Genomic DNA, 17,052 nt, shown 5'->3' with positions numbered 1-17,052 from the left:
AGAATCTCATTTTAGTTCTGTGGTTGGAGCCCTGATTCTTAATACTGACTGAGAAGTGAAGCCTGTCCTGAAGACAAGCCAAGCAGAGGGAATGTAAAGCACAGCTATAACATTATTTACTAAGCATCTCAGAGTAGGAGTACTGATCTAGGATCAGTGCGCCCCTGTCTTTGCCTGAAGACTCAAACTGAATTCTTCCGCTGCTCTATCGTTCGCTACATACTAAAGTCTGAGACTGCCATCATTAACCAGGCACGCGTCCATCCAACCTTTTTATGCGAGTAAAGTACATGTCGGATAAAGAATGCCACGATAGCCTTGATGGAAACAACTAATTTGTCGGTGAACGTTCCAAATGTAGACAAAACCAAATATGCTAGACCAGGTGGGATCTTTTTGTGTCGGTAACATTTTATTATGTGAGACCTGGTGATCCTCCCACTATGACTCGGGAAAGCATGCCGTTTATTAGGCTACATATTAAATAAGTTATGAACTTCACAGGGTGGTGAAAGTGCACGGTGATGAGCTTGATGCTCCTTTCCAATAAAATGTTGAGGGTCTTATTCTGGTGACATGATCGATGCTTGGTTGCCGTTTGACAAATATAAATAATCTAGCTCTTTAGTCCATAATAATTGAATCATGCAGGCCAATTGTCACCAACCGCTTTCTCTTCAAGGCATTCCTAGTCGATCACCAAACGTTTCTGTAGAAAAGCCAGCGATAAAGACTGTGGTAAAGGCTGTGGTAAAGCCAACGATAAAGGCTGTGGTAAAGCCAACGATAAAGGCTGTGGTAAAGCCAACGATAAAGGCTGTGATAAAGCCAACGGTAAAGGCTGTGATAAAGGCTGTGATAAAGCCTTGCGCTCCTTTAAAAAAATATATATATTATGTGGCGGTTGGTGCACTTGATTGAGAAGCCCTGCACACCGGGTAGGCAAAGTGTTCCCATTTTTAACCATTTCATTTGTCTGAAAAAACAAACTCTGCCTACCCAGTGGACCGGGAGATCTGTGGCTAAATCGAGTGCGCCTACTGGGCTGGCCAATGGGATAGCTCAAATCGCTGCGCCTACAGCGCTTCCACGACCCCAGGTCATAGCAAAGTTTGATACTAGCCTAATTTCGATGTAATAACTTTTAAAACCATGACCACAGAGAGACTGTCAAAGAATACAGCAAAGAGCTGCTGTTTTTATGAGCGAGTTCCATGTTAAAAATATGTATTCAGCACTGTCAACACTGTTTTTATTCAACACTATTACAAAACATAAAGCGCGCTTCTCTAGTACTTCCACTCGCGCTGCAAGGAAAGAGTGGCCAAGTGTCTCGATAGCCCTGCGCTTTTGTTATTGCTAGCAGCTCGTCTTGTCTTTTAATATCGAGGAATATTTCACTTTCTCTGGTCATAGGAACAACGTGAATTTGTGCATTAGGCAGATGAGGTGCGACTCGAGTTTCTTCATTAGGTGGAAGACTGTCCCCTCTCACTGGTTAGTCTCACCGGTAAAAAAAATGGAGAGAGCAGGGAGGCAGTCTTTCCCCTACCTCGCTGAGACTAATGCAGTGTTCAAAACAACTGGGAACTCAGAAACCTCCGACTTCAGTGCGTTCAAGACAACTGTGAACTCGGGGGGGAACGACATCCTACTGGGAAAAATAGTTTTGAACGGTCTTCCATCTCGGAATTCCAAGTCTCGGCATTTCGGGCATCTTTCGAGACCTCCGCCTTTACGATCTGAAGATCACTGACGTCATGATTTGACCTCGTTTTTTTTTTTTTTAAGAGTTCCCAGTTGTCTTGAAAGCACAATGACCATCAGATGCAGGTACCATCAGTCCAGTAAAATAAAAAAGCCAATTATTTCAATGTATGCTCAGCTGTGCCTTGCAAGTGCTACACCAACTGATCTATTTTGTAATCAAATCTCGAAGTATTTAAATATTGGCAGGCCAGGCATATAGCCAATATGCTGTGATAATGAATTAGGCATACTGCACGAACCTCATTCTTACAGAACTGTTTTTATTGGGTTAATGTAAAAAAAAAAACGCTATATCTCGGCTTGCAGTTTGATTGCGTTTTGACTGCGGAAGTGATCTTGACTCAGAAAAGGTTGGTGACCACTGATGTAGGCTTTACCCGCACTGCATCTGTGAGCTGTTGACTAGAGCGCACATGCCAATACCAGAGTGGGCACATTAGCTAGATAACGCAATTTTTTTGGTGACAAAACCATCCGTAGGCCTAGCGTTGAAAATGCCATGGAAACCCATTTAACGTGTATTTTTTATTCGGTACATGGGAATCTGTAAAAGGTATTTTTATGTGCACTACGTCATCAAGTACAGCCTTTTATCCGCAACAGGTCCATTTGATGGAAACACATCTCTGGTGGAAAAATGCGCGTATTGTTTTTATGCAGATTCTTGAATATTCACATGAAAATCTGTCACCAATTGGATGGAAACCTAGCTATTGAAGTAGTTTGCAGTGATATCAAAATGAGGGGTGTTGTACAAAACAAAGTAATCAGCGATTGGATCATCTAACTAATCAGAGTAGCAAAGTCAATGACGTATTTTCAAACTTCCGCTTTACCCACGTGTGTTCTGGCTCTGGCCCAACCCATCGGTTTCTGGGACCAATCAGAACGGTTAGAATGTTTTTCCGTTCTAGAAATCGTCTTGGAGGTACTCAGATCCACACTCATTGTGGAGAAGAAATTAACACCCGTTGGCGTGGCGTAGCGTTTGGCTGGTGTAAGGAGCTTGGGTAGCCAGGCAACCCCTAAACATCTTTTTTTTTTTTAAGGATCCTATATCAGCACTCCTAATCCTAAAAAATCTTTAACAATACGTGCCCTAATTTATAATGCTGGAAGTCTGGACTAAAGACAGGACCACCCAAGTGGAAGGAATGTAAAGTACAACTGCAGCTCTGGGCCAGAGATTAGGGTGCTGATTTAGGATCAGTTGAGCCTTTTTAGATCATAATGAATAACATATGGACAAGGGTGAACCTGATCCTTAGATCACCACTCCTAGTCTTAGAAGCTGTACACGTGCTCTGGTTCTGTCTGACCTGACATGTGGATTTAGCACCTAATGTCAAGGACTCTAGGGCTCCCCAGAGAGATTGGGGCTGTTGTTGCTGTGTGCAATCGCTTTTATACATGGTGTTAATTGTATGTTTTGTGTGCGGTGTGTTACTTAAGCCTGTGGGAATTAGCCAGAAAGGAGAACAAAAGGGTAAAATGATTGTTACCGAATGGAATAAGACGTTAAGTTTAAGTGAAAGCACACAGTGTAAGCCTAATATTAAAGTTTTGTTTTTTGGTATCTTATCCTCAGCTGGGGAAAAAAGGTGTTAAGTGTCTTTGCAATTGATGCAAACGCTTAGTAAATCTGACCCTTAGACTTTTGATTTTTTATTTTATTTTTATCTGACGATGTGTATAGGTAGTTTTTGTGTCGTACTACTAGATTACATGTAGTGTAACACGTTGTGTTGAAACGTTTTATAGTGTTATGTCATTCAGATGGCTAGCTAGCTACCTTTCTATGCCATTAAGCGCTATTAAAGCTTTCCAGGTACTGTATTATCTCCTGTATCTCCCAGGTTAGACTCTACACCAGGTGGGGTCCTACTCTGGTCCTGGGGAACCTACTGGAAATGCAGGGTTTTGTTCCAGCCCTACACTAACACACTCTGGAGATCCCTAGGACGGTGGGGCCTGACTCCCAACACTAACACACCTTATTCAACTAATCAAGGTCCAGACTGAAGACCATGAATAGTTGATTACTTGAAACTGGTGTGTTAGTGCAGGGTTGGAACAAAAGCCTGCACTCTCTAGGACTTGAGTTGGAAAACCCCATGCTCTACTCTATACTCTGGTAATATTATCTACTCTTCTGTGTTGTGAGTGGCCATTTTGTAAAAAATAACCGTGTACTCTGTTGTTTGTGATAATCTACTAGTCTGTGTTTCAATGGTCATTTATTCAAGTATATGAATCACTTTAACTCTGCAGACTAAGGCTGACACAGGCAGCCCAATTCTGATATTATGCTGCTAATTGGTCTTTTGACCAATCCGATCAGATCTTTTGCTAATAATTGTGCAAAAGGTCAGAATTGGGCTGCCATGTTTTAGTGTTCATGGGTATGTCAGATATGCTGCAAAAATATCTCAAACTCATATTGTTCTTAATCTTATCAGATTTCCTCTACTGTGGTCGGGTTTGTTCTTCAGTGAAATGTGTGGGTGCTTGTGTGTGTGTGTGTGTGTGTGTGTGTGGGGGGAGTACAATCGAAAAGTCATACTGTAATATAGTAAGTCTGTGTATGGGGAAAAGTACAATGGAATAGTGATACTGCAGCACAGGAAGTGTGTGTGTGTGTGTGCCTCTGAGGCTGTTTTTGTTTTGAGCTCTTTTTCATCTCTGTAAAACTTTGTAACAAGGTTTACTCAGTTAGCCAGCAGCTCTGAGACTGGTCTCTGTGTTGCCAGTTTTGTATATTTTATCACAGGGACTCATTGCCCCAAAAGGGTTTTAGTATGTGTTGACTAGGTTTGTTTATCATTTTGTTTTATGAAAGTATTTTTGATCAGTTGAAAGTTATACAAAGTCTACACTTTTGGATGCCAGGTTTAACTAACTAAATATATCAGAATGGTTTGTGTTGAACTAGCTTACCCTTGTTTTAACTAAAATATGTTGAGGGTTGAGTAGCTAGACAATCCCCTACCAATCATACTCACTTACCTCAGGGTTTATATTGCCTTGCTGTTGGTCAAGAATGTGTCGAGGGGAAAGATTTTGTGATTGTAGGGATATCAGGCCTGGGTTGACGGGGTTTGCACTTTTGGCACTATTCCATTGGTTCCATTAACACTGTACAAGCTCAATCAAGCGCACACCTAAAGTATTTGAAAGAAAACAAATACCATTTCAACCCAGGTATGAGGTGAAATGTTAATTTATTTAGCCATGTTTAAATTGACAAACAGTAATTTAGAGGTGTATAGTGTATTTTACTCTGAGCATGCCTTTTCATCCTCTCCTTCAGGTGTCAGTTGTCGATAGGCCTATGCATTTGAACTCTTTGTTTTTAAAACATTGCCACAGTAACGTTGTTCGTTCTAAAAAATGGCAAGACATGAATTTAAAGATGTTATTTAGTTGTGTGAGATGTATAGTATATTGAAAATTGTATGTATTACTGATGTATATTACAATGGAAAAATAAAAACTAATTTGTCTTGACTTCCTTGTCATCTTCCTCCCTTAGATAACCCATAATAGTTGCAGACTAACCGGTACTAAGAGGAGAATGGGATGTGAGTAGTGATATCCTTGGGAAACTGGCTGTTTTATCCCTCAATTTTAGCTGTGAATTTGTCTCCTCGACTACAATGAACAGCACGCTCAGCATTGGAAGGACATTTACATTACTTTAATCAGAGACGTGTTAGTCAACATGACTGCTTCTCATTACAGTTACAAATTAATGATTACAGTTGGAGGGAAAATCTACAACCCAAATGTAGTATGCAGGCAATCAAGACAGAATGCTCCTAGTATGAAGGCAACCATTACCACTGAAGAATGTTTTCCTCAAGTAGAGAATGAATCTCCCGGTGACTGTGTATAACTCACGTCAACTATCAGCTCAATCCATGTATCTCTCCCAGTAAGAATCCACAGTTTGAAAAAAGTATAAAGTAGCTATGATTTGTGTCCCTCCCATGGTATGAAGTATTATAAGTCTATGGTATGAAACCCCTCCTCCGGTCTGCTGCTGCTACTGCTCGACGACCGCGACATCGGTGAAGCCTGCGCTGCATCCTGGTCACCATGACGACCCATCTTCCCCATTTTCAGCCTATCCCTCCAGGTGACGGGGTTGCGTTGGGGGGCAGGGGAGGGAACAGGGTTACGGACGACCTGTCCAGGATTGTAGGTAGAGGTGGTATGGGTAGGGGTAGAGGCTGGCTTCTGGTGTGTGGGTCCTTTGGTCCTCCTCATCAGCCCCAGACGGGAGGGCTTCCTCTGGGCTTGTTCTGCTGCCTGCTGGCTCTGGAGCTGCTGCTGCAGGATCCTCTGGACATCGTCCTGACACACAGAAATAGACAGATTATTCGTTTTTTTTGTTTATCTTTTTATTGCCTAATAGTAAAAAACGCAGACAACGATATTGATGGATTATTTCTCATTATGGCATTTCAGTATTGCAGTTGTATTTATGTTGATTTTTTTTCTGCCCACTGCTGCAACTTCTACCTCTGAAGCCTCAGCGTCATTGCACAAAATGGCACGCAGCATCATCTGGATATGTGTGCAACAAAAGTTCAACATTCACCTTCTGCTACCATTTCTGTCAAGCCGTCTACACATACAGTTTGACACACACGTTGGATAAATCCTACGTATGCACCACACAGAACGCACTGCAAAGCAATGCCGCAAGGCAAACGCAGCTTCCATTGGAAATGAATGTACTTCTGGTACCAAAATACAAAAACGATGTCGGTGTGATCGAGGCGTTAGACACCAAACCTATTCTGACCAGTGATGTAGTGGTAAAAATAAAATAGGTGGGTAAACTCTGTTTGCTGGTCGCGGTGAAAAAAGTAAAGCTACCTATCCTTTCAATGCATTTTTCTGCATAAGGTGGATAAACTGTTGGGCAAAATCGAAAGGTGGGTAAACTGTTTTTACTTGTTTTTACCGCCACTGCCTGCTCTATTGTCTCTCTAGTTCAGTCTGACCTAGGATCAGATCTGTCTTCTCATTCACACTTAGGATCAGATCTGTCTTCTCATTCACACCTAGGATCAGATCTGTCTTCTCATTCACACCTAGGATCAGCTCTTTTCATTGAAATAGCCGAAACAACTAATTTGAATGGGTGTCCACATACTTTTGTATATATAGTGTACATTATCCTCTTGGTGACAGTAGACATGACTGATCTAACGGCTATATATACACACTGTATTTATGTATGTCTATGTCTGATGATCATACCAAGGTATGAATGAGAAGACAGAGCTGATCCTAGGTGTGACACTATATATACACACAGAAGTATGTGGACACCCCTTAAAATTAGTGGATTCGGCAATTTCAGCCACACCCGCTACTGACAGGTGTATAAAAACAAATATTGGCAGTATAATGGCCTTACTGAAGAGCTGAGTGACTTTCAACGTGGCACCGTCATAGGATGCCACCTTTCCAACAAGTCAGTTCGTACAATTTCTGCCCTGCTAGAGCTGCCCCGGTCAACTGTAAGTGCAGTTATTGTGAAGTGGAAACTTCTAGGAGCAACAACGGCTCAGCCGCAAAGTAGTAGGCCGCACAAGCTCACAGAACGGGACCACCGACTGCTGAAGCGCGTAGCGCATAAAAATAGTCTGTCCTCTGTGGCAACACTCATTACCGAGTTCCAAACTGCCTCTGGAAGCAACGTCAGCACAAGAACTGTTCGTCAGGAGCTTCATGAAATGGGTTTCTTATTTTATTAGGATTATTCACCCCCTTTTTCTCCCCAATTTCATGATTACGATCTTGTCTCATCGCTGCAACTCCCCAACGGGCTCGGGAGAGGCGAAGGTCGAATCATGCGTCCTCCGAAACATGACCCGCCAAATCGCGCTTCTTATCACCCGCTCTCTTAACCCGGAAGCCAGCTGCACCAACGTGTCAGAGGAAACACCTTTCAAATGACGACAGAAGTCAGCCTGCAGGCGCCCGGCCTGCCACAAGGAGTCGCAAGAGCGCGATGAGCCAAGCAAAGCACCCCCGGCCAAACCCTCCCCTAACCCGGACGACGCTGGGCCAATTGTGCGCCGCCCAATGGGACTCTCGGCCGGTAATGACAACCTGTGATCGAACCCCAGGCTGTAGTGACGCCGCAACACTGCAATGCAGTGCCTTAGACCGCTGCACCACTCGGGAGGCCATGAAATGGGTTTCTATGGCCGAGCAGCCACACACAAGCCTAAGATCACCATGCGTAATGCCAAGCGTCGGGTGGAGTGGTGTAAAGCTCGCCACCATTGGACTCTAGAGCAGTGGAAACGCATTCTCTGAAGTGATGAATCACGCTTCACCATCTGGCAGGTCGACGGACAAATCTGGGTTTGGCAGATGCCAGGAGAACGCTACCTGCCCGAATGCATAGTGCCAACTGTAAAGTTTGGTGGAGGAGAAATAATGGTCTGGGGCTGTTTTTCATAGTTCGGGCTGTTAGTTCCAGTGAAGGGAAATCTTAACTTGGTGGCAACAGTTTGGGGAAGGCTCTTTCTTGTTTCAGCATGACAATGCCCAAGTGCAAAAAGCGAGGTCCATACAGAAATGGTTTATTGAGATTGGTGAGGAAGAACCTGACTGGCCTGCACAGAGCCCTGACCTCAACCCCATCAAACACCTTTGGGATGAATTGGAACGCTGACTGCGAGCCAGGCCTAATCGCCCAACATCAGTGCCCGACCTCACTAATGCTCTTGTGGAAGCAGGTCCCCACAGCAATGTTCCAACATTGAGTGGAAAGCCTTCCCAGATGAGTGGAGGCTATTATAGCAGCAAAGGGGGGACCAACTCCATATTAATTCCCAGGACTTTGGAATGAGATGTTCGACGAGCAGGTGTCCACATCTTTGGCGATGTAGTGCATGTCATGTCATGTCATATTGCACCATTAGAGGGAGCTGGTCCCTCACCACCAGATGGCCCCAGGCTCTATTATTCCAGTATCACGCTAGGACACCAGCTGGTGACATGTACCGGCTGGATACACTATACCGTGTGTGTGTGAGTGCACGTGTGTGCTAAACCATGGGTAATTTGCTATTGGCTCTCATTAGTGAGAGCTTGTTTTCCACTGTACCACCTCTTCCCAGCTGAGTCCATATGTTCCATAATGTAGGTCTCAGACATATCTATCTTTTCTCTCTCTCTCCTCCCACCATCTCTTAGTACCTTCCAGGCCTCTAGTTCCAGCGAGAGCTCCAGTCGTTTCTGCACAGCCTCCAGCAGCTGGTTGTTCAGTAACATCATCTCTGTCTTACTACGGAGAAGCTCCGCCTCCATGGCCTTCTTCCTGTTCAACAGGAAGTGGGAGAAAAAAAACTAAACAAAACATCAATGTGTCATTTTTTTTACAGGAACAATGCTTTTCCCTCTTTTAGATGAGGCATTGACACTTCTCTTTGCCGTGAAGTGTGTGTGTGTGTGTGTACTCACTTCTCCATGGCATCGTCTCTGTCCCGTAGTGCCTGTTGTAGAATAGCGCTGTCATCTACACCATTCCCTTTCTGAACCCAGGACTTGGAATCCTGGGGGAAACAAAACAAGAGCAAGTGGTTGGGGGAAAAAAGGGAGGTTTGTTTTATTGATATTCTTACAGTTATGGAATGCATTGACATAAAATTGTTTCTTACTATTGATGATGTACATTTATCAGTACTTCTGCTAGTTGGAATAAAATGTATGCTGATATATTCTGGCCTTCCGTGTATGTGGTGATGCACCATGACTCAGTAACACTAGGAGTAATTTAAATGCCACCAAGTAACTAAAATTCCACTGAAACAAGGTTGAGCTAACTGAACCCATCAGGACACGTACATGAACTGAACCAGTCTGGGCTCACCTCACTGGCAGGGTTAAGGCTCACCCGAGGGGCGGGGTCTAAATTCACCTGACATGAACCCTTAGCCTCTGAGCTACTGTTGGATCTGCATAGATTTACTCATCTTTGTATTGTATGGGTTTGCCTGTGGGGGTGGGATCTAATGCAAATAGTCTGGGTAGCCATTTGATTAGATGTTCAGGAGTCTTATGGCTTGGGGGTAGAATCTGTTTAGAAGCCTCTTGGACCTAGACTTGGCACTCCGGTACAGGTTCACCTGTGCTGTGTTGCTGAGAGCTAGTTTAGGTTCACCTGTGCTGTGTTGCTGAGATCTAGTTTATGTTCACCTGTGCTGTGTGGCTGAGAGCTAGTTTGCGTGCTACGTTCTGCAGCAGGACCAGGGCTGTATCCAGACTGTTCTCCTGACCAGATGGTTCTACTGAGCTGGACTCTGCTTCTGTCAGAGGAAGCAACAACCTCAGAATGGACTGAACCTCCTCTGTAACCTAGAGAGAGAGAGAGAAACAGTCAATGCAGTCATGCAGAACAACAGCTCCTGACTTTTTTATAACTTCTTGGTTGTTAGGAGTGAGATGAACACGATGAAAAATGGCAGAAAAATATAAGTAATCAAATTGTACAACTGAAGATCATCACAAGAGGAAAAGATTGACAGAGTATGAGTTAAAAGAGCGATCTTAATCGTGCTAGCTAGCTAAGTTCAAATTTGTCAGTTAGCTTACTAGCTAGCGCCAACTGGCGGTAACCATAGCAACATGACCACTGAGGCAGCAGCAGCACCAGCAGAGAGACTTTCCCCGTCTTTGTTTTTAAATTTGCAGCAGAAATAAAATTAGAGAAGGGAAGACTCAATTTTAAACACAGAATTCAGAGGAAGAACCCGGAGACTTTGTTTGCCGACTGCTCACACAACAGGACTGTTACAAACCTGTTATTTTACACAGACCACACTACTGCCTGGCATACAGCTGTAACCAGGCATTTCAGCTATACAACAAACAATAGGCATCTGCAAGGGAAGGCAAATACAACAAAAATACCACAGTGAAAACAGGTTTCTGATGGTAAACGGACCAGAGCGGCACTGTCATGGTCCAGGGCAGTGAGGCTGCACTCAGCTCTTTTGTGCAGGACTTCCCTGGGGAAGATAGCGGAAACCAAAAAGGACAGCACCCCGACCTCTCCCCTCATCTCAGGCACTCCAACAGCAGGAGCCCAGGCCCAGATCCACACAACAGGTCTATCCTCCCCCCTGCCTGCCTACGACCACCAGAGCCAAGACCACACCACCATCAGCCTGCTGAGAGACAGGCCGGCTCTGTTAGAGGTATGGGTTACTGAGCTAAAGGAGCAGCGCCCCCCAGCTACACCAACTCCAGCCCTGACAGAGCTTCCACAGGACCAGATCAACCAGTCCAGGAGCTGAGAGATAGCCTCACCACAGCTCTTGAGGAGGTAAAGGAGATGGCAAAGGAGCTGTCTGTCATCAAGATGGTGCTGCACCACAGATACCAGCCTGTAGAGACTCCTAGAGAGAAGCTGCAGCACAACTTCATATGGGCCTGTATATGTGCTTTCTTGAGCAGGGGGACCTTGCGGGCGCTGCAGGATTTCAGTCCTTCACGGCGTAGTGTGTTACCAATTGTTTTCTTGGTGACTATGGTCCCAGCTGCCTTGAGATCATTGACAAGATCCTCCCGTGTAGTTCTGGGCTGATTCCTCACCGTTCTCATTATCATTGCAACTCCACGAGGTGAGATCTTGCATGGAGCTCCAGGCCGAGGGAGATTGACAGTTCTTTTGTGTTTCTTCCATTTGCGAATAATTGCACCAGCTGTTGTCACCTTCTCACCAAGCTGGTTGGCGATGGTCTTGTAGCCCATTCCAGCCTTGTGTAGGTCTACAATCTTGTCCCTGACATCCTTGGAGAGCTCTTTGGTCTTGGCCATGGTGGAGAGTTTGGAATCTGATTGATTGATTGCTTCTGTGGACAGGTGTTTTTATACAGGGAACAAACTGAGATTAGGAGCACTCCCTTTAAGAGTGTGCTCCTAATCTCAGCTCGTTACCTGTATAAAAGACACCTGGGAGCCAGAAATCTTTCTGATTGAGAGGGGGTCAAATACTTATTTCCCTCATTATAATGCAAATCAATTTATAACATTTTTGACATGGTTTTTCTGGATATTTTTGTTGTTATTCTGTCTCTCACTGTTCAAATAAACCTACCATTAAAATTATAGACTGATCATTTCTTTGTCAGTGGGCAAACATACAAAATCAGCAGGGGATCAAATACTTTTTTCCCTCACTGTATATGTAAGAGTTCTAAACTTCCTTAATGAGCACTGTCTTGAGTAAAAGCCAGATTGGATTTATACCAAAACATCGCACGACGTGTGACAATTTAATCCGTGGCAATAAATGGAGCATCAAAATTGGCAAGACAATTCTTTAACCAGGGGCCTGGCCTTTACCAGGGTTGCAATCTCAGCCCCGCGCTTTTGGCCACTATTCTAGAAAAATCCTCAGCCCATGGTGTTAGTCTCCAAAATACAGAGGTTAAATGCCTGCTCTTCACAGATGACCTGTGCCTGCTGTCACGCACAGCACATGGCCTACAGCAGAGCCTGGACCTGCTAGAGCAGTACTGCCAGACCTGGGCCCTGGCAGTAAATCCCCAAAAGACTAAAACAATGATTTTCCAGAGAAGACCCCGATCTCAGGGAATTAGACCAAAGTTCTCAATTTCTACAAAATATATATAGAGTACTACACACACTACAATTACTTAGATTTCAAAATAAGCTCAACTGGACACCTACATGAGGCAGTGAATTAATTGAGAGAGCACGCAGGGCATTCTACACCACAAAAAAACACATTCAAATACTACAGTGAAAACTTGGGCTCCCAAGTCACGCAGCGGTCTAAGGCACTGCATCTCAGTGCTTGAGGAGTCACTACACACCCCCTGGTTTGATTCCAGGTTGTATCACAACCGGCCGTGATTGGGAGTCCCATAGGGCGGCACACAATTGGCCCAGCGTCGTCCGGGTTTGGCCGGTGTAGGCCGTCATTGTAAATAAGAATTTGTTCTTAACTGACTTGCCTAGTTAAATAAAGGTAAAATAAATAATAAAATAGAAAGACCTAGTCAAATTTGGCTCAAACGAATTGAATGTGTCATTGTATCAATTGTACTTTAAGGCAGTGAGGTGTGGAGTCCACTTGCGAAACAAGATTTCACCCAATGGTACAAACACCTACAGTACATGTCCAGAGGAAAACTACAACAATGCATGCAGGGCAGAATTAGGCCAATAACCACTAATAATAAAAATAGCAATTAAGTTTAGAAAACATCTCAAATAGTGACCCACTCTCATAACATTTACCCTGCAGTGCCAAGAGCTGAGAAAATAAAATATTTCCCCTCATCCAGCTGGTCCTGAGTTCACAAACCTGTTCTACTAACACACTGAAGCCTCAGGACCAGAACATCCAATCAATCAGAATAAACCAAATTACACAGTCAAAACCAAAACGACATTACCTATTGGGAAAAACAAGCACAAAGCAAAATGCAGTGCTATCTGGCTCTAAAACGACAGTACACCCTGGCAAGCTATTTGACCAAGTTACTGATCAAAACCTTTGAAAAGTTTGAAAAAGTACAGGCTCAGTGAGCACAGCCTTGCCATTGAGAAAGGTAGAAACAGGAAAACCTGGCTCCCTATAGAGGAAAGGCTGTGCAACCACTGCACCACAGCAGAACCTGAGACAGAGCTGCATTTCCTGAGGGAGGGGGTGAGAGGGGGAGAGAGAGGAGAGGGGGAGAGAGGAAGGGGGTAGGGGTGAGAGCGGGAGGGGGAGAGGGAGGGAAAGAGAGAAAGAAAGAGGGGAAGAGTTCATCATACACACAGACTTCTAAACGTGATGTGCTTCACAGAAACCGAAAGGATTCTCTCCTTGTGCGCAGTTAGCCTACTCCCAGAAACTCCATTCAAGCCCTGTTGTCATGTGATACATGTTGTTATTCAACCTCTTATACATTTACATTTTAGTCATTTAGCAGACGCTCTTATCCAGAGCGACTTACAGTTAGTATACATCACACAGTTCTTGTTTCTGTATGTTTCAATGATTGTATGACCTTTGAAATGACCTTTGAAATATATGGTTATGCTTGAATTCTTGACTGTATTTGAAGTGTGTGTGTGTGTGTGTGTGTGTGTGTTACCTTCTCCCTGTGTTGGCTCCATTCTGGTTCGTCTCTGTTCTCCTGTAGTTTGTCCACCTGAGCCTTCAGCCTCAGACTGCGTCTCAGAGACAGCGCCACCTCCCGACGCACCTCCTTCAACTACACACACACACACACACACACACACACACACATACACAAGCACGTTTGTAAAGAAGCATGTTTATCAAATTCCTACAGGAGTTGCTGAATTTTCTCTTCACTTCAACTAGACACACACACACACAGTGTTACATACAAACACACTCACACAAACACCATCTCCCAAGGCACTACCTTTAACCACGCATGCACACACACACACACAAACACACACACAACCTTCCACTAAGAATAGATGGTGTCATGAAAAACTCAGGCACAGTGGTAAACAGTGCTAATCCAGATTCCTGCAAGATGAGAGCAGCAGAGACAAATCCTGTTGTACTGGATACGCATGTGACAGCTCATATTACTCACGCACAGATACACACACACCAGGCCCCTCACTGATAAGGGCCCAAAGAGAGACAACAATATATTATCCACAAATCAAACCTGTCTCCATTGGCTGATAACATTCCATAGCAGAGTATGACACACTAGTACTGAATGAGGTGAAAGATCTGTTCTGGTCCAAGATCGTCGAATAGCATAACAAGTACAGCGTCAATGACATTCAATATACTTTCTTGGCCGCACAGCACACACATTTTATTTTTGTCCGTCTTCACTCTCTCTCTCACCGTGTCTGAGACTGGTCCTAGTGTTCTGCGTCTGCTGAGCGGTCGTCCATTCCTGATGAGGTCCGGTAAGGTTCTGTCTACGTAGCTCCGTCTGAAAGGGCTCTTATCCTCACTGACCTCATCAGAACCATCTCCCTCACTGACCTCATCAGAACCATCTCCATCTCCCTCACTGACCATGGTCAAACCACCTAGACCGCCATTCTCTATGGTCAAACTCTCCCTGACCACGGTCAGCTCACCAGAATCATCAGGACTAGCATCTTCTACGGTCAAAGACGGCATCAAGCAGTTACTGATCATGCTCATGGTCAACAGTTCATGACAGTCGTCACCCTCTTCGGTCAGAGACGTCAACCCTTCTGTGACCACATCCTCTTTCTCTGGGTCATCCTCTGGTTCGGTCGTGGTCGAGCTTGAATCGTCCTGTGTTTGTATTTCATCTCTCAGTATTGTAGACCGTGTGTTTGAACCGCCCCTGACCGTGCCAGGCCGCTGTGGTCCATCTTCCAGGGTGTCCAGGGAGTAGCAGAGGCGTTCCATGGCAGTGAACTGTGGTCTCAGTCTCTCGTTCAGGACGGAGAAAGGCACAGGGTCTCCCATGGTATAACAGGGGGGTCACAACCACCAAAAATAGCAAACCAACAAGAGGAGAGTTCGAGAGAAAGAATGGAAGAGAGGAGCTCACAATCTCACTGGGACAAAAAAAAATGACTGGCAGTGAGAAGAGGCGATGACAGAGTGAAAAGTAGAGGAAGAGCAAAGGGGAGGGAACGAAACCCAGAATGTCTACCAACTAGTTTTTCCTGACTAACAAGAATACGACCTACATATCTTATGTTTGATGATGTCATCGTCTGGCTGCACCCTCACCTTTTTTTTCTTCAACTTCTGTTTCTATTGCTTCGGTGATGGTAACCTGGATACGGACACGTCAACATGTCAGGGCTTGAGGGAAGTGGCCCTTTGAAGCCCTGACACAATCAGAGACAGATTACAGACATGACGTACGACATCTATCTGTTTATACTGCCCTGTTATCATATAACAACGCCAAGCTACACAGACATCCATTCAGAAGGGAGGAGGAGCAAGTGTGTGAGAGAGAGAAGAGAAAAGACATGGGAGGGAGAGTACAAAAGAGAGAGGTCGTTCCACCAATTCAGTGCCATTTTAAAAAATACAAAAAATACAAAAAAAATGATTTCACCTCATTTTCATTTTAACATTTGTCATAAAGAGCACATGTTCAGCTTCATAAAAAACGTTTTCCCACCTCAAGAGGTTTTAAAGAGCGACGGCCCCTAAAAAGCAACTTCTCGTTTTGATAACGGCCTGTGACATCGATATGAGTCAGAAACATTTATTATAGTGTTAAAATTGACTACAGTGTAAATAGGATAATTTTAGTCATAAAGTCTGTCTCGTCCAAAACGGAGATTTGCGAGATGATAGGAAAAAATTGTATGTCATGGAACGTAACCTAACAGTTTTCCTTGGGCTGGGTTTATTTCAATCCTGCCCACAGCTGGCAGCTCTCAAGTAATCTTCAATTAGGAAATTAGGAAAGCAGCTGCACAGGACCCGATCATAATGCCCATGGTCAATTTGGTTTGACATTCGACATTCGGTAGTTAGGGACCATCAGTAAATTACACAATGTACATAATACAATAATTTAAAATGTCAATAGCTCCATATTTCTATGACTTAAAAACTCCTAACAAACTATAAATTGTAAAAATTCATATAGAAATATTGAAAGCATTTAAAGAAACAACTAAAAAAAATAGTCACATTTACATTGTGTAATTTATTGATGGTCACGTAACTAGTCCCAGAGATAAGTTATCCAATGTCAAACCAACTTTGCCACGTTCCCACACCAGCCAGCTGAAGCTAATTGTAGAAAGAAGTTGGCCTTGGCAACTTCAAGACAAGACCTGGTTAGACTGTTTCAAGTTATCTAGTAACTGTGTACTGTTTTGGCAGAGTGAATGTACAAACACACACAAGAGACACCCACATTAACCAAGACAACTCACGTTTGGCTTCAGTCATGGACACTGCAATTCTTAATGAGCAAGCTGGAAGTTCAGCCCCCCTTTAATCCTCTTGAGTTAATTTCCGCAGCACCACAGAAATGTAATTAACATTTACATTTTAGTCATTTAGCAGACGATCCGATCCAGAGCGACTTACATTTAGCGCATACATTATTATTTTATTTTTTCATACTGGCCGCCCATGGGAATCGAACCCACAACCCTGGCGTTGCAAACGCCATGCTCTACCAACTGAGCTACATCCCTGCCGGCCATTCCCTCCCCTATCCTGGACGACGCTGGGCCAATTGTGCGCCGCCCCATGGGTCTCCCGGTCGCGGCCGGCTA

At 44.2% G+C, this 17,052-nt stretch overlaps 1 protein-coding gene across 1 annotated transcript; it reads right to left on the bottom strand.

Annotated features, from left to right (window-relative positions):
* Window positions 1-5,452: 5,452 nt before the first annotated feature.
* Window positions 5,453-15,498, bottom strand: LOC121541980. Its single transcript, XM_041851397.2, has 6 exons — window positions 14,660-15,498; window positions 13,914-14,033; window positions 9,997-10,155; window positions 9,262-9,353; window positions 8,998-9,118; window positions 5,453-6,126 (listed from the first exon to the last, which is right to left on the bottom strand). Exons 1-6 carry the CDS (start codon window positions 15,260-15,262, stop codon window positions 5,773-5,775), a joined length of 1,449 nt encoding a protein of 482 aa, XP_041707331.2. The 5' UTR covers window positions 15,263-15,498; the 3' UTR covers window positions 5,453-5,772.
* Window positions 15,499-17,052: the final 1,554 nt, after the last annotated feature.

Source organism: Coregonus clupeaformis, chromosome 27, assembly GCF_020615455.1.
Source record: "Coregonus clupeaformis isolate EN_2021a chromosome 27, ASM2061545v1, whole genome shotgun sequence".
Classification (NCBI taxonomy): Eukaryota; Metazoa; Chordata; class Actinopteri; order Salmoniformes; family Salmonidae; genus Coregonus; species Coregonus clupeaformis.
This window is presented reverse-complemented; position numbering and strand designations above follow the sequence as displayed.